At 43.1% G+C, this 24,902-nt stretch overlaps 1 protein-coding gene across 1 annotated transcript in view; it reads right to left on the bottom strand.

Annotated features, from left to right (window-relative positions):
- Positions 1 to 24,902, bottom strand: part of LOC122540954 (NT-3 growth factor receptor-like) — a 741,002-nt gene that overhangs the window by 68,281 nt on the left and 647,819 nt on the right. The window contains exons 13-14 of the mRNA XM_043677305.1: positions 10,209 to 10,339; positions 7,993 to 8,165 (exon numbers count right to left, since the gene is read on the bottom strand). Coding sequence (XP_043533240.1) covers positions 7,993 to 8,165; positions 10,209 to 10,339 — 304 coding nt within the window. The remainder of the gene's footprint in view (positions 1 to 7,992; positions 8,166 to 10,208; positions 10,340 to 24,902) is intronic.

Raw genomic sequence — 24,902 nt, 5'->3', positions numbered from 1 at the left:
GCCAAGCTCTCAACATCTGTCATGCCTCGAGGAATGCCAGACGTAGCACAGACCTTCTTCCGAACACCAGCAACTTGAGTGCCAGTTCCATATTCATCTGTGTCAATCTGAATCTAAGAATCCTTCATCATGAGAGGAGATGCATAAGATGACAACATTACATAAAACTTCTTCACTGATTGATTGATTATTGCCACATATACTGAGATACAGTGAAAAGTGTTGTTTTGCGTGTTATACAGGCAGATTGTACCATACAAAGTGCATTGGAGTAGCAGAACAATGTGCAGAATACAGTGTTACAGCCACAGAGAAGGTGCAGAGAGAGAGAGAGAGAGAGAGATCAGAATTAAGATTTGAGAGGTCCATTCAGAAGTCTGATAACAATGGAGGAGAAGTTGTTCTTGAATCTATTTGTACATGTATTCAAACTTTTATATCTTCTGCCTGATGGAGGAGGATGGAAGAGTCTTTGCTGATGAAGGACTTATGCCTAAAATGTTGATTCTCCTGCTCCTCGGATGCTGCATGACCCACTGTGCTTTTCCAGCACCACACTCTCAACTCTGATCTCCAGCATTTGTAGTCCTCACTTTCTTCCACAGTGTTTCATTATGTTGGTTCTTTTCTGATGCAGTGGGAAGTATAGATGGAATCAATGGATGGGGCTGGTTTGTGTGATGGACTGGACTGTGTTCACAGCTCTCTGTCATACACAAACAGGAGGGAGCATGAGTCTCTCTGTGTTTCCAGATTGCTTGTATGTAATTCTATGCAAGCCTGAGTAAATTAAAACATTCTCAGGTGCCCATATATATATAAGCAATTACAAAGCTTATAGGTAGTTGAGTTATTATATATGTGTGCAAAAGTGCTTTCACCATGAACAGAAAGCATAGCTTTATTAGATAAAACTGCACAGGAAAGAATTCACTAACAATTCTTTGAGTGAACTGGACCAATTTTTTTCATACTCCCTCGTGGAAAATGGACATCACTGGCTGGGCCAGCATTTATTGCCGATCCCTAGTTGCCCTTGAGAAGATGGGGGTGAGCTACCTTCTTGAACCACTGCAGTCCACCTGCTGGAGGTAGACCCACAATGCCCTTCAGGAGAGAATTTCAGAAATTTGACCAAGTGACAGTGAAGGAGTGACGATATATTTCCAAGTTTGGGTGGTGAGTGGCTTGGAGGCGAATTTGCAAATGGTGGTGTTCCCATGTATCTGTTGCCCTTGTCCTTCTCAATGAAAGTAATCATGATTACAGAAGTTATTTCACTTCTTCATAGCTTTCATGCTGCAGCCCTTCAGTATTTCTGAGATCGTTATTAAAATGTTGTTCAAAGTTGCTCACCAATCAAGATGAACTGGGTCTGCCTGGGGCACTGGAAGCTGATTTGCTACTTGCTGTATTCATCATTTTTTTTGTCCCATTCTGAATAGTCCCCCTTCCCAACCCTGTCAGTCAGACTGAGCATCCCTGTACAACATAGGAAATATGGATGCAGCATCCGCACTTGTAAACATTGCTTGAGGGTTTCAGCACAAAAGCATTAATATTGAATCAGCTGATTTTACAACTTTTTTGAGTCCTTGGTGTTCCTATTTCAAAGCTTCATCTTTGCAAAACTCTAAATTCTTTCTACCGATGATCTCTAAGTCACTTTCATGAATTATGAAGGATGTGATATCAATATCTGGAGTCAGAGACATCAGGGAAACAGGAGATTAACAGCAGTGACACTGAGGGTTCTTATTGGAAAACAGAGGACCAGCATCAGGAGGACAAAAGATTTACATCCAGAAACTAAGGACTGACATTGGGAGAGAAAAGATTGATATCAAAGTTACAAAGGTGGCATCTTATCTATATCCTTGCTGCAATTAGAGTGGTGCTGGAAAAGCACAGCAGGTCAGGCAGCATCCGAGGAGCAGGAAAATCGATGTTTTGGGCACAAGCCCTTCATCGGGAATGAGGCTGGGAGCCGTGGGGATAGAGAGATAAATGGGAAGGGGGGTGGGGCTGGGGAGAAGGTAGCTGAGACTGCAATAGGTGGTTGGAAATGGGGGCAAAGTTGATAGGCCAGAGAGGAGTGTGGAGCAGATAGGTGGGAAGGAAGATTGACAGGTAGGACAGGTCATGATGGTAGTGCTGAGCTGGAATGTTGGAATTGTGGGGGGAGGGGATATCAGGAAACTGGTGATGTCCACATTGATGCACTGGAGTTTGAGAGTCCTGAGGCGGAAGATGAGGCGTTCTTCCTTCAGGCGTCAGGTGGTGAGGTAGTGATGATGGAGGAAGCCCAGGACCTGCATGTCCTCGGCAGAGCGGGTGGGGAATTGAAATGTTTGGCCACGGGGCAGTGGGGCTGATTGGTGCGGGTGTCCCAGAGGTGTTCTCTGAAGTGCTCTGCAAGAAGGTGTCCAGTCTCTCTAATGTAGAGGAGGCCACATCAGGAGCAACGGATACAAGAAATTACATTGGTGGAAGTGCAAGTGAAACTTTGATAGAGGTGAGAGGGGGGAGGTGTGGGCATGGATTTTGCAATTCCTGCAATGGCAGGAGAAGGTGCCGGAAGGGTAGGGTGGGTTGTTAGGTGGCGTGGACCTGACCAGGTAGTCACGGAGGGAACAGTCTTTGTGGAAAGCGGATAGTGGTAGGTTTCAGCATGAGAGCATTAATATTGGGCTCAGCAGAACAGTCCATCTTCCGCAGTTACACCAATACCACTCCTCGCTTTTTCCTCTGCTACATTGATGACTGCATTGGTGCCACCTCGTGCTCCCATGAAGAGGTTGAACACATTCCACCCTGAACCTAGGTTCACCTGACCGACTCAACACTGACATTTTTTTACAAATTTGGATCAGCTTGTTTTAAGAACCACCCGTGCCAAGCTCTCAACATCTGTTATGCCTCGAGGAATGCCAGACATAGCACAGCTGCAGACTTTCCTCTGACAAACCCACTGACTCTCACAGCTACCTGGATTACACCTCCTCCCACCCTACCTCCTGCAAAAATGCTATCCCGCATTCCCAATTCCTCCGCCTCTGCTGCATCTGCTTCCAGGACAAGCTCCACCATGGAACACACCAGACGACCTCCTTCTTTAAAGACCGCAATTTTCCCTCCCACTTGGTTGAAGATGCCCTCCAATGCATCTCATCCACGTCCCGCACCTCTGCTCTCCAACTGCAACAAAGACAGAACCCCCCTGGTCCTCACCTTCCACTGCACCAACCTCCACATAAATCGCATCATCAGCTGACATTTCCGCCACCTTCAAATGGACCCCACCACCAGAGATATATTTCCCATCCCACCCCTACCCGCTTTCCACAAAGACTGTTCCCTCCGTGACTACCTGGTCAGGTCCACGCCCCCAACAACCCACCCTCCCCTCCCGGCACCTTCCCTTGCCACCACAGGAATTGCAAAATCCCTGCCCACACCTCCCCCCTTACCTCCATCCAAGTCCCCAAAGAAGCCTTCCACATCCATCAAGGTTTCATCTGCACCTCCACACGTGTCATTTATTGTATCCGTTGCTCCCAAAGCGATCTCCTCTACATTGGGGAGACTGGACACCTTCTCGCAGAGCGCTTCAGAGAACATCTCCAGGACACCCACATCAATCAACTCCAACATTCAACTCCCCCTCGCTCCCAGCCTCATTTCAGCATGTGCAGTATCCATCTCCACCTGGTGAACTTGACTGTCTAATTTGTGCGCTTTATGGTTTCTCATTCCCATAGCCCACTTTGGATTCTTCACCAAAAAGTGAATGCTGGAGAGTGGGCCGGTAGATGTGACCAATTCATCACTGAAGCTTTTCGAACCACAGAGATCCCAGCAGCACTCACAGGGATCGCCGTAAGAAGGATTCAATGCTGTGAGCAGACCTCTCGGGTGAAGTATGCTGGGATTGGGACATCATTATATTGTCAAGCAGGCCCCAGCAGTTGCACTTGGCTGCACCTTCTCGTCTTCCATTGGTGCCATCAGCTTCAGTCCTCCCTACAGCACCATGTTTTGCCGAGCACAGACCACCATTGACAGCCCAGTGGAGCCTTGCTGGGACTTACTGAAGGATGGCTGCAGACCAAGGCAATCGAACCTCCCGCTGACTCCACTGATGGCTAGCTCTGAGCTAGCAGTCCAGGCTACAACTGACTCCAACTGTGCCTCACTAGTGCCTCTGTTGGGAGATTCCTCACTGAAGTCATTAGCCAGATCATGAGAGTGTATCCCTGTCCCCCAAGGGTCAACCACATAGATTATCTAATGGAGAGATGAGCTGCTGAACCTGAGACTGCTGAAAAATACACTTGACATATGGAAGCTCCCTGGATAATCATTGCACTTTCCATAGGCTTAGTATCCTTCAAGAGAGTGCTACCTATCTCCTAAGCTGCATCACATCCAGTTCACCCCGAGTCCCCACTCACTGATCTGCATTAGCTTCTGATTAAGCGACACTAACTTTAAAACTTTCATACCTGTTTTCAAATCCCTCCCTGTTCTCACCTCTCCCTAACTCTGCAACCTCTTTCAGCTTTGCAACCCTCAGAACCTTCTTTGTCCCTTTCAATCTGGATTCAGAAGCAGTCTTAACCACATTCCGATTGCTGCAGGTGCCAGTGAGCTGAAATCCTGAAGCTCGGAAATTCTCACCCCACATCTCTACATCCTTTTCCTCCTTTAAGACACATCTTAAAATCTACCTCTTTGACCAAACTCTTGGTCATCTGAACTAATAAACCAAATGTGGCCTGGTGTCAAATTTTGTCCAATAGAACTCCTGGTGAAGTGTCCTAGTATATTTTATTCCATGAATGACACCATAAAAAATGAGTTGTTGTTATGTAAAAGATCCACTTTATGTTCAGCGTGGATCCGGTGACGTGGAGTTAATTAGCATTTGCTATTCTGATGCTTGTCTAGATCCACTTTAGGGTACACTGGCTGATGGGTATGATCTCAGGTCCACTGTTTATCAGTCTAAGAAGAATTTAGCTATTTCAGTGTTGATTATCTCACATTTATCAATATTAAAATCCATCTGCCATCCATGTTTAGTTCCTTAATTTATTTGCATTTCTTAGAAATTAAATAAAATCACTTAATTGTTCCCCTGAATGCCATTAATTTCCATGATACTGATCATCTGGCCCGATAAGTGGAGAGCACTGCAAATTACATTCTATTGCAAAAATTATTTTCCTGACAATTCCTGAGCATTGGAAACAACAGGCCACATTTGAAGTACAGCATGCAGTTCTGGTCACCCGAGTATTGAAAGGACATTGTTAAACTAGAAAGAATGCAAAAGAGATTTACCAGGATGCTACCTGGACTGGAAGGTTTGTGTGGTAAGGAGAGGCTGGATAGGCTGGGACTTTTTTCCATGGAGTGTGAGAGACTGAGAGGTGACCTTATAGAGATCTATAAAATCATCAGAAGCACAGATAACCAACAACTTTTCCCCATTGGAAGGATGATGTGAAACTTGAAAGTGTTCAGAAAAGATTTACAAGGATGTTGCCAGGGTTGGAGGATTTGAGCTATAAGGAGAGGCTGAACAGGCTGGGGCTGTTTTCCCTGATAGGAAGGGTTTGGAGGGATATGGGCCGGGTGCTGGCAGGTGGGACTAGATTGGGTTGGGATATCTGGTCGGCATGGACGGGTTGGACCGAAGGGTTTGTTTCCATGCTGTACATCTCTATGACTCTATGACTCTATAATACACAGCTGAACACATTCACAATGCAGCACCTCAACGATGGTAAATCTCCTCCAGTGCATTCCAATACAGCAGATGAAAACCATGCCATAATAAAATGAAAATAAATGTAAACATAAAATGAAGTAACGTACTCCTGGAACATTTCCTTGCTGAGCAGATGTTGGTGCTGAGACACTCTGTAGTTGCTGTCAAACTTCATCAAACCCACAGTAAAGACATAATAAGTGTTAGGGAAAATTTAGTTGATATTTATGCTTAGCTGCACCGCAAACAAATTTAACATTCAATGCAAGCAGAAATTAAATTACTCGGCTCTGCTGCTTTATGCAAAATGTACAATGTTCCAATTTTGCCCCTATTTTTAAACCAATTTCCTCAGTTGCTTACATTGGGTGTTCAAATTCAATTCTGAGATGTACGTGCGTGGTGTTCCTGATACAATCACAGGCACAGAGGTTAGAGGATTTTTAATTCCTTACGCACAATGAAAAGTAAATAAAAAGGGTAGCACCACACTTAGCACATGCCGCCTCTGCTGGTTGAAGATTTAGTGTTGTTATCCATTGTGCAGCTAAGACAGCCCACAGAGGAGACAATGGCCTCGTGGTATTCTTGCTGGACTGTTAATCAGAGGCCCAGGTAATATTCTAGGGACCTGGGTTCAAATCCTGCCACAGCAGATGGTGGAATTTGTTCAATAAATATCTGGAATCAATCATCTAACGATGACCATGAATTGATTGTTCAGAAAAGCCCATCTGGTTCACTAAAGTCCTTTAGGGAAGGAAACTGCCACCCTTACCTAGTCTGGACTACATGTGACTCCAGAGCAATATGGTTGACTCTCAACTGCCCTCTGGGCAACGAGGGATGGGCAATAAATGCTGGCCCATCCAGTAACGCCCTCATGCCATGAATGAATAAAAAACAATTTTAAATGGGGCATATCAGGTATTTGGACTGATGGCGCCCTATCACTTTGATTAGATTCCAATATAATTACCATGGTCTCAACAAGCAGTGCATGTGGAAGCTAACGTGCTGAGCGAAGCTGGGGGGTGGGCACAAAATGAAGGCCCTGAGATATCATTCTTCCTCTTTGCAGGAATAGGAGGATTTTGGACAAACACATTGCCACACAAATGTTGATTTTTGTCGATTTAAACTCAAATCTTTGACACTTTGTGCTAGCCAGCGATGTCTGCTGATTCGAATCCTTAGCAGAATGACAACTTCTGTCACAGTTCTCATACTTTTTTACTGATCATAAACTGACTGGACAGTAAGTATGAACTGACCCTAAATTGACCACAAGATGACTGGACAGTGACCGTAGACTGACCACAACAACAACAGTGACTGCAAACTGACTCAAAACTGGGAGGCAATGTCTCGTGGTATTATTGCTTGACTGTTAACCCAAAGACCCAAATATTATTTGGGGGTGTTTGAATCCTGCTGCAGCAGATAGTGGAATTTGAATTCAATAAATATCTGGAACTAAGAGTCTAATGATGACCATGAATGCATTGCTGATTGTCAGAAAAACCCATCTGGTTCATTCATGTCCTTTAGGGAAGGAAACTGCCTTCCTTACTTGGTCAGCTTCCATGTCACTTCAGACTCACAGCAATGTGGTTGACTCTTAACTACCCTCTGGGCAAATAGGGATGGGTAATAAATGTTGCCTATTCAGCGGCACCCTCACCCCTTGAATGAACAAAGAGAAACAACAAAGATTACTAGGCAGTGACTGTAAACTGACCACAATATAACTGGATAGAGATTATAAACTGACTGCACTATGAGCCTGTTGGACAAAGTACGTGTTGGATGAATGTTAAGACTTTTATTTAGTTTACATTACTCGATTATCCCTCATTGTGGGAACCATGTCAGTCAGACACTTGGAATAAAAACCATTCTCCATTCATATGTAAGAGTCTCATACATGCAATGAAAATGCTCAGCAAATTAGTCATGGAAAAACAGTTAAATCTCTGGTCAGAGACATCCAAATTACATTTACATCAATGAAATTATTATGGTACCTAGTTCCATCTGTATATTTTGCAATTAAATTAAAACCCATTATCTAATCTTGAATCTTACAATTAAGAATTTAAATGGAACACAAGACTTAAATTAGCGACTCTCAAAATTGCCTGAAGCTATACTTTCCTATCTTTTATTTGTCATGCATCATTGTAGCTCTAACAACTTGTGGATAATGCACTTACCTCAGGAACTTGTTCAAGTCTCCATTCTTCATGTATTCAAAAACCATGATGAGGGGATCGCCATCAACACAGACACCATAGAATTTCACAATGTGCTCATGCCGAAGATTGGTCAGGAGCTCGGCTTCTCGTTGGAAGTCTTTCCGTGCTGAGACGGTGGCGTCTTTCAGAGTCTGCAGAGGGAGGAGGGTCACAGTTACACTGGCATGATCATCCTTGAGCAAGGATGCTATGTAAACCATTGTAACCAGTGTGTGGGCCTCAGCGGGTGTACCGTGTCCAATCTGAGCCGCACACTTCAGAAAGGATATCGAGGCTTTGGAAAGGGAGCAACAGAGGTTTTGTTAGAATGAAACTGACATTGAGGAACTTGAGCTATGAAGAGATTGTGGACGTTGGGATTGTTCACATTAGAATGCAGGAAGGAAAGAGGAGATTTAATATTGATGCTCAGACTCAGCGTGCTTGATAGAATAGGAGAAAGTGAGGACTGCAGATGCTGGAGATCAGAGCTGAAAATGTGTTGCTGGAAAAGCACAGCAGGTCAGGCAGCATCTAAAGAACAGGAGAATCGACGTTTCGGGCATAAGCCCTTCCAGAAGAAGGGCTTATGCCCGAAACGTCGATTCTCCTGTTCCTTGGATGCTGCCTGACCTGCTGCACTTTTCCAGCAATACATTTTCAGCTGCTTGAAAGAATAGTCAGGACACTGATTAAAGACAGTTTGCAAATTCACTCAAGATGGGATAAATAATTTTTCTTTTGATGCAATGTGTACTGGGTGCACTGCATGGAATGATGTTAGTGGCAGATTCAATACTACTTTTCAGAAGTGCACCAGATATTTGTTTGAAAAGGAATCAATTGCAGGGCCAGGAAAAAGATCACAGGAGTGGGTTTAATTGCATAGCTTCTCCAAGGAGCAAGCAAAGGCAGTACGGACAAAATGGCCACCTTCTCTATTGGGTGGTGCTCTAAATAGGTTTTGGCGAAGTTCTCAAAATGCAATGATATAATTTAAACAGCCTTACACAAAGAAATTTCAGGACATGCTTGCTTAAAGTGAAAGGTAGGAGGATATAAATGCCATGAATAAACTTCTCCCAATATCAGTCCACACGTTATAGAGTCACAGAGGTTTACAGCATGGAAACAGGCCCTTTGGCTGAACTTGTACATGCCACTCAGTTTTCACAATTAATCTAGTCCCATTTACCTGCGTTTGGACCATATCCCTCTAGACCTATCCCATCCATGTACCATTCCAAATTGTTAAACGACAAAATTGTACTCCCCCCCACCAGTACCTCTGGCAGCTCACTCCAGACACTCCAGACACTCACCACCCTTTGTGTGAAAAAATTGCTCTCTGGACCCTTTTGTATCTTTCCCTTCTCACTTTAAACCTGTGCCTTCTAGTTTTAGACTTCAGCTACCATGGGGAAAGCCATTGGCTATCTATGTTTCTCATGAATTTGTAAATGACTAAATGCCCCCCCCCACCTTGGTCTCTTACTCTCCAGGGAAAGAGTCCTAGCTGATCATGCTTCTCCTTATAATTCAGTCCAAGTAGCATCCTTGTAAATTTTTATGCACTCTTTATAGCTTAATAATATCTTTTCTATAGTAGGGCAACCAGGATAGCATGCAGTACTCCAAATGTGGCCTTACCATAACAAGACATCCCAACTCCTATCCTCAATGCAAGCATGCCAAAAGCCGAGTCCTTCAAAGTGGTAGTTGCATCTTTCAAAAGGTCACACCAAGGAGCTAGCAGAGGATTCCATCTTATCAGATGAATAGACAGTGCATTCAATGGACACTAGTGCTACTTGAGGTGACACAGATCGTGCTAGTATTGGGTCCTTCTGGGTGAATCTCTCTGACTTCAAGCGGCTGAGGTAAGTTATCCAACTCTGGTCAAATAAGGCGAGGCCAGGACCTACAGCCAAAGCTGTTTGCAGTCCATAGACCGTCAACCTCCCACCACTGCAGAGTCGAATTGCCCCAGGCTCTGGCCCCCCATTCTGCTCTGGAGATTTGACCAGAGTTTGATATTAGATCTTAGCTTAAGTCATCAAGCTAACCAGTTCATATTCAGCACTTGGATAGCCAAGTACAATGAGGATTAAAAGCTATTCTGCAACAAACAATGACAGGATTTTACAATGAGCAGGAGAATTCAATGTCATCTTCAGCGCAGATGATACACTCACCTTAACTGCCACCAGCATCTTGTCCTTGGTTGGGCTCAAATTGTAACATTCGGCCAAGAAAACTTTCCCGAAAGCTCCTTCACCCAGCTCTCGTTTCAAAACGATGTCCCTCCTCTTGATGTGCTGGACGTCTGTGAGAGCAAAATGACTAAATCAGTGAATGTGTGAGATTCAGCCAAACACAGCAGGTTAGATACAGATTCAGATGGTCCCCATTCAGCACCTGCAGTCTTATACAGTATGAAATTAATCCTCTATTACCTGGCAAAAGCTTCTTATAAATGAAGTTGAAAGGAGTAAGGGTTGGGGGTGGTGTGGAAGTGGGGGGTTGGGGGGGGGTGTACGCTGCTGCCAATTACTAGGGGAACTGTCTCTTCCAGCCACTAGTAACCCCAGGGCAAACCAGCCTGGTTAAGCAGATCAACCCACCAATAAAATAAATCCGAATTCTGAGATAGGTCTTTGTCTCTGAAGTGTAAATCTATTCCTCTCTACAATGATTGACCTGCTGAGCAATCCCAACATTATTGGCTTGAGTTTGGGAGACTGTGATTTTTCCTCCTGGTCCCTACCGTCCGTTAGAAAGGTTCCTTTTCCTGATCACTGTCTGACCCCTGACAGAAAGTGTGTGGCTGTCATACAAGAAGCAGAATTGGACTCGGCTGCGATGGGCTCACTAACAAAGATTAGGCACTCAGGCTGGCAGGCAGATGGCACATGTATGAATCAGCGAAGGGGCAAGACTAAATCTGCAACCTATCACCATGTTATAATAGTGAGAAACGAAATGGAACTAACCAGAGGCATTCTTTCTACTCTTGATGAACTCAAACACAGGATCGGCAGTGTGTGTCAGCCCCTGATAGGCAGGTCACCAATGATACTATCATAGAAAGTTTAAAGAATTGGGAATTGTAAGTCGTGGAAAGTCGGAATCAAGGGCAGATTATATTGGAAATACACAAGAGCCATCTGTGAAGAGAAAAGTGTGGATACCTAATTGTAAGAAGGACCACACTCCAAATGCTATCTTTGCAGATTGAGTTACAGTAGAAAATTACTTTTTAAATCCTCAAATGTACTTGTGCTAAGGTTGACCATTGGAAGAAATACATTTGCCACATCTTTCCTGGGACCAAATGGAGCGAGTTGCTAAGTTTAATCTCAGGTTCGTATTGGCTGAAATCAAGATCTGTCATTTGATTTGATTTGATTTGATTTATTGTTGTCACATGTATGTAAGTACAGTGAAAAGTTTTGTGTTGTGAGCAGTAAAGGTAGATCATAACAAACAAAGACATACAGATCATAGGGTGCTTGGACAGAGTGAGGCATACAAGATGATGACTGGATAGTAGATGCACAAAAGCTAGGTCAACATTAGATTTGAAATTAGAGAGGTCCATTCAGCAGTCTAATAACAACAGGGAAGAAGCTGTTCTTGAATTTGTTAAATGTGTGTTCAACCTTCTGTACCTTCTCCCTGACAGACCAAGTTGGAAGAGAGTATCAATCCACTAAACCTGACAGCAAGGAATAATGCTGCTATTTTTGGACAGATTCCATGCTGTGTATGTGTATGGGAAGGGGAAACATACCCCAAAAGAAACAGCAGAAGCAATTGCAGTGCTGGAAATTTTAAATAAGTTGGGGGATAACAGAAAAATCAACAGAAACAACAGAGACTCAACTCGCTTTGGTTTGTCAAATGTATGATGCTGGAGTTCAACAAACTGAAAAGTTCCTGCCAATTCTGGTGTGACAATCTGCAAGAATGTTAATGCTACATGAAACACAGATACAAAGCGCCGTGACCTCTCAGGCTGTAAAATGCTTTGTTAAATATACAGCAATAAACACAGCAGAGCCTCTCAGAGCAGTCACATGGATGCAAGGTTCCAGACAACATATGTGTGTAAGGACAACAACCCCACAGAGACTCAATCACACAGACAGTCTGCTAGCAAGCACACCTCGTGAAAGCTGGGAATCTATATGGGCAGCCAGAGAGTTAAACGGGGATTGACCTGACACAAGTGAAAGGATATGAAGAGCAATGGGCTGGGAATCCTGAGAAGTTCTCTGCTATTGTCAAGCCATACTTTACATGCACAGCTACTCGATCATTGGCAATGGATCTGTATCCGACAGCCAGGGAGAAACAGCCACTCTGATCTTGATTACTGGTTCCTGCTTGGATTAGCTCTTTCAATTCCACACTAATACAAAAGGACTTTCCCCACACCAGCTCAGAGTTATTTAACTGATGACGTCCAATTGAATCAATTTTCTTTTCTCTGCAATTTAGTTCCATATCAAAGATGTCTCCTTCCTGCCAATATTGTAAAAGCTGCTGATTTCTCACACAATACAGTCAGTTTGAAAGTGAAGGCAGGTCGGACTGCTATAACGTGACAATTATGCTCCTCTGTGACCTCATGATATAGGAAATCAGTCTATGGAAAGCCACTATCGACAAAACTGCTGTAGAAGATCGCTAATAGAAAATATTCCCTTTCAGTAGAAAGTTTGCATTATCCAAACAACATCCACAATTTGTCAATTGTGTTATAGCTAATTTGCGCTGCCAAAACATATGTTATAGCAGAATGACCTATACACACAAAGAGTAGGAGTGTGTGGAGTGGAGATTGGGAGTGGGGGCAAGAGATGGAAGAAGTGATGGGGCCCCTTATCTCAGATTAGGAACCTACTGTCTCATTTATAGACTATGATCTACAATTTGTTGTTGAAGATGATAAGCTGAATTTTCCCAGTCCTGCAGAACTGAGAACTTGTATGTTTGGATGGAGCTGCTTTACGTCCATATCGCAGAGCGATGCAGTTCAAAATCTAAACATTTTATTTACAGAACTTATATTGTTTGTGCTGCGTTTACAAAGAACTCACATCTTTTGGAGGCCTCTGAGTGTGCAGTTAGTCATTTGACTTTCTGGCTCCAGCCACAGACATAAGCAATCCAGCACCATTACAGAGATCGGTGAACAGACGAAGACAACAAATATTGATGAATTACCATTAAACAGGACAGGATCACAAGGACAATTACAGATTCTCATGTCGGGGTGACTCCCTAGTATGTACCACTTACTTCACAGAGTAAGTATTTCAGGAAAGGAGTTATGGTGTAAGATAGGAGAGAATGAATGACAGGAGAGTAGGTTCTAAGATCAATGGGAATCAGGCAAGAAAGGAAATTAAGAAATAGATGATGTACCTAGGGTTGCAAATGGGGAAAAGCCATGAAAAGGTAACCAAACACAATGGGCCAAATGGTCTCCCTCTGTGCTGCAACATTCCCGTGATTATTGAAATGGAGCAGGTATGACAGCCTGAAATCTCTCTTGTCTTCCACCCAATCACAGACCTTCCTTCTGTCCTTGTCTCACTCTGCTGTCCCTCAAAACCTGCTGAGCACTTTGAGCATTTTCTGTTTTTATTTTGGGGTTCCAGCACCTGCAGTTTGCTACTATTGGATTTGAGTCACTTTAGGCTCAAATAGTGGGTAACGTAGGTAAATGCTGCTGGGATCTTCCTGATGCCAGATGCCCCCCACCACCTCCCCACTCACCCAGCCTGAAGCTGTGGGAGTCAGAAGCTGTACAGGGGATATCCTTCTCCCTGATCTGGTCTGACATTCAACCTCCCTTCTCTTGTACAGCTTGAAAGTTCGTTCAGGGACACCACCATCTTCAGGCGCTCTCACGGTCGCCCGCCTTCCTGTGCAGCATCTCCTTCTTCCAGTGGGAATCCCAGTCATGGCTATGGGCCTTCCTATTGTTTTCCATCCTTAATTGGTAGAGGGATTGTGTTTCAAAGCCATGAGGTCATGCTACAGCTGTACAAAGCTGGCCACATTTGGAGCATTGCCCACAGTTCTGGTGACCTCATTATAGGAAGGATGTGGAAGCTTTGGAAGGGTTCAGAGGAGATTTACTGGGATGTTGCCTGGTATGGAGGGGAGGTTTTGTGAGGAAAGCCTGAGGGACGTAGGCTGTTTTTTTGTTACAGAGAAGAAGGTTGAGAGGTGACTTAATTGAGATACATAAGATAATCAGAGATTTGATAGGGTGGACAGTGGGAGCCTTTTTCCTCAGATGGGATGGTCAGCACAACTTGACATAGCTTTAAATTAAGGGAAGATAGATACAGAACAGATGGCAGAGGTAGTGTCTTTACTCAGAGAGTGGTAGCGGCATGGAATGCCCTGCCTGCAACTGTAGTAGAGTCACCAACTTTAAGGGCATTTAAATGGTCATTGGATGGGCATAAGGATGATAATGGAATCGTACAGGTTAGATGGGCTTCAGTTTGGTTTCACAGGTTGGTGCAATGTCGAGAGTCTGCACTGCGCTGTAATGTTCTTTGTCCTATGTTCTATGTTAATTGGACAGGTCTTCTGGAAACATCTTCCTAATTGGTTACTTCCAGGAAAATAAGGATGTTCAGGTGTGAAAGCGTTAATGCTGAGATATGCATTAAGCACTGTCTGATATAATCATGGAATTGGGTCGGGGGGAGGCAGCTTTGGATGCAGAAGGAATAACTTCAAGATGTTCCACATAAAGATAAATCTGACAGTTTTTGGCTTAGTATCAGTTCTGTTGAGATTTTTGGAGAGTAGTTTTGTCATGAGGCCTTGCAAGATTCTTTTGTCATAGTTTACCAAACCTGCCTCATTAACTACCTATCCTGGCCCACTCTCTTTCCTCTCATCTGATTCTTGCCCCATCCCTAGTGTACTCTTTAACAGATTGCTGTTCACACAGACAAGTGTCGGCAATCTGGTGTTGCCTCTCACCGGCAATGTCATGGGACAAAGCCATAAAGCCAGGCTGGTCACAGCACAGAGCCCTCGTGGCTGATATGCTATCGCCCACACTGTCACCTCAGTCACCGTGTAATCGCTGGGCCACGCAGATTATCTGTCCTTAGCTACATCCTGTCTAAGCACCCTCCCTAAATCACCACCAAAGTGCCCACTACAGAGCCGGAGTTTGTCATTGTCCAGCATCACACTCACAATCAGAAAATTCCAACATGGGCTTTTATTTACAGCCAGACACAAAGCAGACAGAAGCTGCAGATCTGGCATCCTGGCCAGTGACGATCTAACACTCCATGATGGTCTTCTACAGCCAGCTCTCATGAGTGGAAATGGAGATCAGTCAGCTCCTGTCTGGCTCGTAATGTGCATGCAGCTGAGCTCTCTCATGGAGAAGGAGAGCTTCCTCATCCCCAGTGTCCTCCTCCTTCTCTGAAGACCAATCTTATTTCCCTACCACCCCCCACCCCCACGCCAACCCATCCTCAGCATTCAGCACCTTGTCTCATTACTTGTTGCAGGTCACAGTGCACAGGATGATGTGGCACATTTAATGTGGATTATATTGAAGCCTCCCCTCTTCCCACTGCAGATTGGCCCATGGTGCGGAACCATACTTTCGGCAGCCCCACTGCCCCTACCCCATGGAGATCTTCAGAATTTCATCTACAGATTTAAAAAGGCTGCTCCAGCAAAACACCAGCAGCAGTGAGAGCCGAATATTCAAGAGCCCTGTAGAAGCAAACCTCGAGGTAAGATTCAACAAAAGGCAGAATCTACAATCAACAATAGAAAATGTTTCAGACCTGGTAAGAGATGTGCAGCAGTGAGTGCGAGTTAGAAACTCCATGCAGATGGAATACATGGTGATGTTGGTCTGTAGGAGTGATTCTTATCAAGGTTCAGCCAAAGTGATTAGACACTGGAGACTTGTTCGGTAAAGTTAAAAGCTCTTAAGTAGCAATAAAAAGGTGCAGTTTACTGGCTGAGAATTCTAGAAGTAAGTACTTGCAGCTCAGATTAAGCATAGCTATGGGTGTGCACCATGAGTCTAAGGAACGTCACAAAGACAGAAGTAAAAAGTGATAACAGGGCAAATTGGAAGCTTAAGAAGACAACTTCTGATGGAATTACAACATTCAGAGACTATTGAGGCCACAGAGAAAGCAAGACCTTCATTAATTCGACCACGGTAAAGGGCAGGAAGCATCTATTCAAACTTTAGACAACATGACCAAATGAGGGAAATATTGTGAACCAAAGGGACAATGCTGTAGACAATCACAGAGCATTTTGTTGTAGCTGCCTCCAATCCTCTCCTCAGACCCATTCATGTCCAATGACAATGCAATTCTAGACCATGTAGACAGAACTCCCGGATCCAGCAAAAGGCCTCCTGGTCTCAGGCTGGGCGAAGATACTTAAATCAACCTGTTTAGAGATTTTATCATACAACTCTGGAGCTGTTGGGTCTTGAACCCAGACGTCATCATTGACCCTATCAATAACAAGCACTGGAAAGTACTGGCCTGTGGTTGAGGTACAGGTCCTCTTCATTTTCTTTCATTCTACTTATGGGAATGACCTTTCCCTGATTGGTTGCTCCAGTGAGTGGATTGTCCCAGGTAGTTTAGAGGCCGGAATTGCCTGCCATCCTCATGGAAGTCTGGCTTCAGACTGCAGATGCGAGTAGGAAAGAAGCTGGTGACGACAACTCAGATGGTGCTTACACCATGATGAGCTGTGGTGGAGATTCATGCAGCAACAATAGCGACCACTTACACAGCCACTTCCAGATTGCCAATGGAATGGAGGCCAATGCCTGAGTTTCGGCCCAATTGGATGTCTTTGTGTTCAATTTTGGGTATTAGTCACAATAAGAATGTTTCGGGGGAGACACGGCATGTGGTCAGAAGACAAACAAAATGTGAAGAGAAGATTGACAGAGTCAATCTTCCACAGGCTGGCCCAGAGATTACTGACTGAATGGTCAAGGAAAGGTAAAATAAGGGACAATCTCTTAAACTATGGGGCAGTTGTCCACGCTGGCGGTGTCCCAGGATGTCGAGAGTTCTTCCACTGTATTACAGTAGTACCTTGTTACCCAATTATTTCCTTATTCCCCTCCTACTACAACCTACACAAGACCTGAACACCCATGTGACCAGTGTTAGGACAGGGATGCGAGTACAAAGCTATTTTCCTAATCTCACCATTTGACAGGTCAGAACATATGTTGAATTGTTTGATCCAGTTCCCAGTAAGGATAATTAAAAATGTGCTTTGGAATGGGCTCAGAATGCAAAGATTTGTCTCCCGGGATTTCTTTAATGAACACAAAATGACCGATATTTGGAAAGAAAGCCATTCAATCAAGATGCAGACCCGATTAACACAAACAATTCTGAATATGGAATTGAATTTCTATCTCTCCAGATAATCTAAATCTCTTTTACCTCTTCAGGAAACGGTAAAAAAAAGTCTCTGTCCATCATTCATTAAAAAAAAACTTTTGTGGCTAATGGTGATCATTTTTGCAGTAAAAGGTTAAGGTACACAATGTTACAAAGCTTTTTGTTCTATGTAGGCAAGTCACTAATCACATATAGTTGTCTCTAGGGTCTTTGTAGACATATCTTACTGAGGACGTATAATGTTGAGAAGTTCTTTCAGTTATTCTTCGTGAAGAGCAGTTGGGTTCCAACCTGATTTCACAGCAAAAGTGGTTCAGAAACAGGAGAACTGAATGGGAAGCTGCTTCCTCTTCAGCTGGCTGCATTCCAACTAATTCCAAAACAAAAATCAAATACACTCCATGCCTACACTATCCAAACAAGCCTTGATCATTAACAAAGCAAGCAATCATCACAAGTAACCTGATTTCCAAGAAACTATGTAAAATAAGGATGTCAATGCCCACATGCAGTTCAGCAACTTTTTTTTCCAAAAAAGTTCAGATCCACCTAGAACTTTTAATAGATCAGTTTATCACAACTCTTTCAAAACACATCGCTTCAAAGCAATATTAAGTATCAATTGATTTCATAACAGCACAATGGTAATGAAATGATTTCTCAGCCAGCACATGGCCTGGATAAAACACAGAGCCTTGCATTGCTTCATTTCAAAAAGCACCTATTTGCTTTGGGACGACTGAGGATGTGGAAGGTGCTTTACGAATGCAGTTCTTTTATTTCTAATTTGAAGACAAGAAGCAGAGCAAGTTGTGTAAGATGATGGTCAGTCGTGAATTAACTCCACTGAGGCCGGTATGCTGTCACCAAGTCACCCTTTATTTACTGTGGAGAGTCCTTGACACTGAGCCAGCTCCCTCAGAGCCGGCTCTCAGAATGAACAGAACCTTTGACGCTCCTGTTTATTTATTTATTTATTTATTTTAATCCCCACACTCTCGCCGAACTGCGGTAGTGCTTTTTTTTTTCCCCAGCATCCATGTTGCGTGTGTGGAGATGTGAGACGCAGTGAAAGACACAAGGTGTACGAATCTTTATTCGGTTTCCACCACCAGGAAGAAAGGAAATACCTGAGTGGCCAGTGACAAGCAGTGCCCTTCACATCGAAGGGCGACGCTTCTGTTTATATCTGTCAGCCAGGGCTCCCTTATTGGACAGGGTTAACAGCCCCAATCAGGGAACTCACATTCTATGAGTTTCACCTGGCTGACCTCATTGCAATCATTATAGGTAGTACATGAAAAGAATGAATCTATTTCGAGAAACTGACCTCTAAACTCTACAGTGTTGTAAATGGCTAAATGCAATAATAGGAGACTTGGCAAAATTAAGGGCATTTAAATAGTCATTGGATAGGCATATGAATGAGAATGGAATAGCGTAGGTTAGATGGGCTTCAGATTGGTTTCACAGGTGGGTGCAACACCGAGGGCTGAAGGGCCTGTACTGCACTGTAATGTTCGATGTTCGATGTTCTATGCTTTTTGACTAACAAAAGCAATGTGGATTTTTTTTTGTTAGAGGTATGCAGAAAGAACAATAGTTCTTATGCGTATATCAATTTTATGCAGCATGTTTTATCCACTCCACTGTTCTTTCTACAGCTTGGTTACTTTTCACTCTGAGTTCAGGCTTAAATAATCAGATAAATTGAGCATCAATAGCAAACAGACTTACATAATTAAACCCACTACCATTACTGCCCTGACTTGAGGTTCAGATGTTAGAATCCTTACAGTGTGAAAGCAGGCCATTCAGCCTGCACTGTCCCTCTAAAAAGCATCCCATCCAGACCTACCCTTTCCCTGTAACTCTGCATTTCTCATGGCTAACTCACCTGGCCTGAACAATTTAGCATGGTCAATCCACCTAAGCTGCAGATCTTTAAATTGTTAGAGGAAACCAGAGCATACCTACACAGACATGGGGAGAATATGCAAACTCAACACAGAGAGTCACCCAAGGTGGAATTGAACCTAGGTCCCTGGTGCTGTGAGGCAGCAATGCTAATCACTAAGCCACAGTTGCATCCTGATAGGTGTGTTTCTGCACACTGTTATATCCTTGGAATTTATAACTTTCAGCATTTCAAAGACACTCACGTATGTCTGAAATTAAATCAGAAACTCAGGCATATCTACTGCTGGAAACTTAAACAAATAGGAACAGAATTTACTTCACCTAATACCTACACGCCAATGTTGTGGATACCTCATGGGGTCTGTGCACACTCAAAACTGGTTCTAGTAACAGAAAATTCATTACATGGTTGCTTTTCATCCTCTTTTTTTTATTTGTGATGCCAAAGAACATGAAATTGAGTGGAATAAATTCAGCGAGATTCAAGTAAACACACACAGAAGCATATCACAATCACAGGTAAGCATGCATTTTCATACACATAGCAATCGCACAAACACAATAACAGTGACATTCTGAACAAATCAGACAACTGAACAGCCCAATAGGCCAGACAGAACATGAAGCTTTAATATAGATCAATTTTGCAGGCAGTTTCCTGAGAGGAAAGTTTCACTAAGGTAAGGGATAAGACATTGGATGGGAGCTTGGACGAAGGGCCTAAGTCTTAAGGGAAAATACACATCGAGATACAGAGGGAGGGAGAGAAAGCTAGTGCATTGGCTGCCAAAGGTGTGTGAAGAATGAGATGAATATAAAAGAGATTAGAGTCAGAGGAATGTTAAGATCAATGGGAAGATCCAGGTGGCACCATATTTGTGGAGTAGTTGGTTACAGAGAAGAGATTTAAAAATATACACTGAAGCCCACGCAATCAATTACACACACATATGCACACACACATCACCTTTGCTCAGCACTGTGAAACACGTACAATGTCTACTCAGTCTGCAGCACTCCCACTATTCACCCGACCACCATGCACACAACTACCCACTTATTCATATATTAACACTTTTTGCAGCCTCATGTCTTCCTAGGTCTGTAGCCTCCTCTAACTCTACGGCTCTTGGTTGTGTGTAAGGATATTCTCTCTCAGGTTTCATTAAAAAAAATCCTTTCTGTTTCTCTATAGCGTGAAAGGAGATCAGTGATGAGGCATTGGCCTTGCAATGTACACTGAAGAGTTCTCTCCTGTTATTAACCCAGAGGACAGTGAGAATGACAAGAGAATTAGCAAAATGAGGAAACTCTCCTGAGTTCAGCTAACATCAAAAGCAAATCAAAGATCTTCCATCAGCACTTTAACAGTAATAGGATTGTCAGATGATTGCAGAGACCAATGAAAACCCAAAATGATGATCTATTGTTAAAGGCACAAAGCATTGCTGAAATGTAACAAAGCACTTTGCACCTCTGTTTGCCCAGCAAGAGAAATTTTCCAATCTTATCAACAACAAAGTAGTTACAAGGATACCAAATGAAATAAGCTTTCAAAAAGAAATTACTTGAAGGAGAAAGATTTGCCGCAACATTGGAAAGAAGCCGGAAACTCATGGGTTTGTATTTCAAAAAAAAACATAGACTTGATAGACTGAATGGCCCCCTTCAGTGCTATATAATAAATATTTGACTAAAATGTCAGATGTTCTGAATGGCTTAATATTTACGGTTTGCAGAGGGCTTTTCACTAACTGAGACACACACACACGTGCACATACATACACAGACATACACACACACATGCACACACATACACAGACATACAGACACACACACACATGCACACACATACACAGACATGCACACAGACACATGCACATACATACACAGACTTACGCACACACACACACACATACACACAGACACACACACGTGCGCGTACACACACACACACAATTGTGATGTTTAGGCGTTAGACAGTTAACAAAATGATCGCCAATGGAGACAATCTGAAAACTGGGAATGCAAAAGTAGCCCGAATTAATGGAAAGTTGAAACCTTAGAGGGTCATAGAGTTAAGGAAAGCTGCAGACATAGGGGAGGCTGGGAAGAGATTTGAACTCACAGATGAGAATGTTTGAGTTATTGCAAGATGGGGAGTCAGTATGGGACAACATGTACAAGGGCATTGCCTGAATGGTTCTTGATAGAAGTTAGATATGGGCAGCAGAGTTTTAGATGTCCTGAAGTTTAAGGAGATTGACGAGGAGCATATGGAAATCTAACTCAGCGGAATTCTGCCATCAAACATACCTTTGTTCTGTGTACAGCTCTGTTTTGACTCTCTCTGGTGAATGTGATAAGTAGCTAGATCAATACAGCTTTAGCATATTGGAACAGCACACCAGACATTGAATGTCATTTCTGAATCTTTTGGAAGTATTCAAACATTTTCCCCTTGTTGAACTGCAGTAGGTACTCCTATTAGCTGCTATTTCTAATACACTAGCATCTGCTCACACCACAGAATTCATTCTTTATAATGCCGATGTTACCCACAATAGGAGTCTTCAGCACTGTCAGACAAATCAAGTAAAATGCCACATGTCACATAAACCTGTTGGATTAATTAAAACCTTTCAGCTGACACAGTGTGCTAGGAATGAAGAGTATGTGACAGCAATATTAATGACAAATAATTTAATTAAATAGAAAACAAAATGTTACCTTCCCCCGTATATCAAGGGATGATTGTAATGTCAAAAAAAGAGTTTGTTTCAGTTACACCCCCATCCACCTGCAGGCATCCGACGCCCACACATCATGTACATAATCTCCATAGTATGCTGTTGTGTGCAGTCTTTTGCTAACTGGCTTTTCAAATTTCAAATGCTGAATACACCTTGAAGCTAATAAAAGCACAAAAACGTGGATGCTGGAGATCCGATCTGCAAATTGAAATTGCTGGAGAATCTCAGCAGACCTGGAAGTATCTTTGAAGAAAGAAATGCAGTGAACATTTCAAGTCTGTGATCACTTCCCTTCAGAACCTAGAAGTTCCAAAGCAGAGTCATATTGGACTCAGTAAGCGCTAACTGTTTCTCTCTCCATGGATGATGCCAGACCTGCTGGATTTCTCCACAGCTTTTTGTCTTCATAGTTTCCCGCATTTGTTGTCTTCCTTGCATTTTACGAAAAAGGATGAACTTTCCAAGTCCATATAATAACAGGGGCAGTGGCCCCTAATTTTATAAGATAAAACTCTTAGAGTTCCGAATGGCAATATATTCTCAGACAACCCTAATAGTCAGAGGGAAATTGAGAAACAAATTTGTCAGGAGATCTCAGTTATCTGTAAGAATAATAAGGTGGTTATGGGAGGGGATTTTAACTATCCAAACATAGACTGAGACTGCCATAGTTTAGCTCCCATAAGGGTTTAGCTGGAGATGAATTTATCAAGTATGTACAAGAAAATTTTCTGATTCAGTATGTGGATGTACCTACAAGAGAAGGTGCAAAACTGTACCTACTCTTGGGAAATAAGGCAGGGCAGGTGACTGAGGTGTCAGTGGGGGAGCACTTTGGGGCCAGCGACCATTATTCTATTAGTTTTAAAATAATGATGGAAAAAGATAGACCAGATCTAAAAGTTGATGTTCTAAATTAGAGGAAGGCCAATTTTGATGGTATTAGGCAAGAACTTTCAAAAGCTGATTGGGGGCAGATGTTTGCAGGTAAAGGGACGGGTGGAAACTAGGAAGCCTTCAGAAATGAGATAACAAAAATCCAGAGAAAGTATATTCCTGATAGGGTAAAAGAAAAGGCTGGTAGGTATAGGAATGCTGGGTGACTAAAGAAATTGGGGGCTTGCTTAAGAAAAAGAAGGAAGTATACGTCAGGTATAGACAGGATAGATCAAGTGAATCCTTAGAAGAATATAAAGGCAGTAGGAGTATACATAAGAGGAAAATCAGGAGGGCAAAAAGGGGACATGAGATAGCTTTGGCAAATAGAGTTAAGGAGAATACAAAGGGTTTATACATATACATTAAGGACAAAAGGGTAATGAGGGAGAGAACAGGGCCCTTCAAAGATCAGCAAGGCAGCCTTTGTATGGAGCTGCAGGAGATGAGGGAGATACTAAATGAGTATTTTGCATCAGTATTTACTGTGCAAAAGGTCACGGAAATTATAGACTGTAGAGAAATAGATGGTGATACCTTGCAAAATGTCCATATTACAGAGGAGGAAGTGCTGGATGTCTGGAAATGCATAAAAGTGGATAAATCCCCAGGACCTGATCAGGTTTACCCTCAAACTCTGTGGGAAGCTAGAGAAGTGATTGCTGGGCCTCTTACTGAGATATTTGTATCATCGATAGTCACAGGTGAGGTGCCGGAAGATTGGAGGTTGGCTAACATGGTGCCACTGTTTAAGAAAGGTGGAAAGGACAAGCCAGGGAACTATAGCCTAATAAAGCTGATATCGGGGGTGGGCAAGTTGTTGGAGGGAATCCTGAGGGACAGGATTTACATATATTTGGAAAGGCAAGGACTGATTAGGGATAGTCAACATGACTTTGTGTGTGGGAAATCATGTCTCACAAACTTGATTGAGTTTTTTGAGGAAGTAACAAAGAAGATTGATGAGGGCGTACAAAATGGTTCCCCATGGGAGACTGGTTAGCAAGTTTAGATCTCATGGAATACAGGGAGAACTAGCCATTTGGACACAAAACTGGCTCAAAAGTAGAAGATAGAGGGTGGTGGTGGAGGGTTGTTTTTCAGACTGGAGGCCTGTGACCAGTGGAGTGCCACAGAATTGGTGCTGCGTTCACTACTTTTCATCATTTATATAAATGATTTGGATGTGAGCATAAGAGGTATAGTTAGTAAGTTTGCAGATGTCACCAAAATTGGAGGTATAGTGGACAGTGAAGAAGATTACCTCAGATTACAATGGGATCTTGACCAGATGGGCCAACGGGCTGAGAAGTGCCAGATGGAGTTTCATTTAGATAAATGTGAGGTGCTGCATTTTGGGAAAGCAGAACTTGCACACTTAATGGTAATGTCCTAGGGAGTGTCGCTGAACAAAGAGACTTTGGAGTGCTCCTTTATAATGGAGTCGCAGGTAGATAGGGTAGTGAAGAAGGTGTTTTGTATGCTTTCCTTTATTGGTCAGAATATTGAGTACAGGAGTTGGGAGGTTATGTTGTGGCTGTACAGGACATTGGTTAGGTCAATGTTGGAATATTGCGTGCAATTCTGGTCTCCTTTCTATTTGAAAAATGTTGTGAAATTTGAAAGGGTTCAGAAAAGATTTACAAGGACGTTGCCAGGCTTGGAGGATTTGAGCTGTAGGGAGAGGTTGAATAGGTTGTGGCTGTTTCCTCTGGAGTGTCGGAAGCTGAGGGGTGATCTTATAGAGATTTACAAAATCATGAGGGGCATGGATAGGATGTAAGCAAAGTCTTTTCCCTAGGGTTGGGGAGCCCAAAACTAGAGG

Source organism: Chiloscyllium plagiosum, chromosome 36 (genome assembly GCF_004010195.1).
Source record: "Chiloscyllium plagiosum isolate BGI_BamShark_2017 chromosome 36, ASM401019v2, whole genome shotgun sequence".
Lineage (NCBI taxonomy): Eukaryota > Metazoa > Chordata > Chondrichthyes > Orectolobiformes > Hemiscylliidae > Chiloscyllium > Chiloscyllium plagiosum.
The sequence above is the reverse complement of the archived record's forward strand: the minus strand, read 5'-3'. Positions and strand labels throughout refer to the sequence as shown.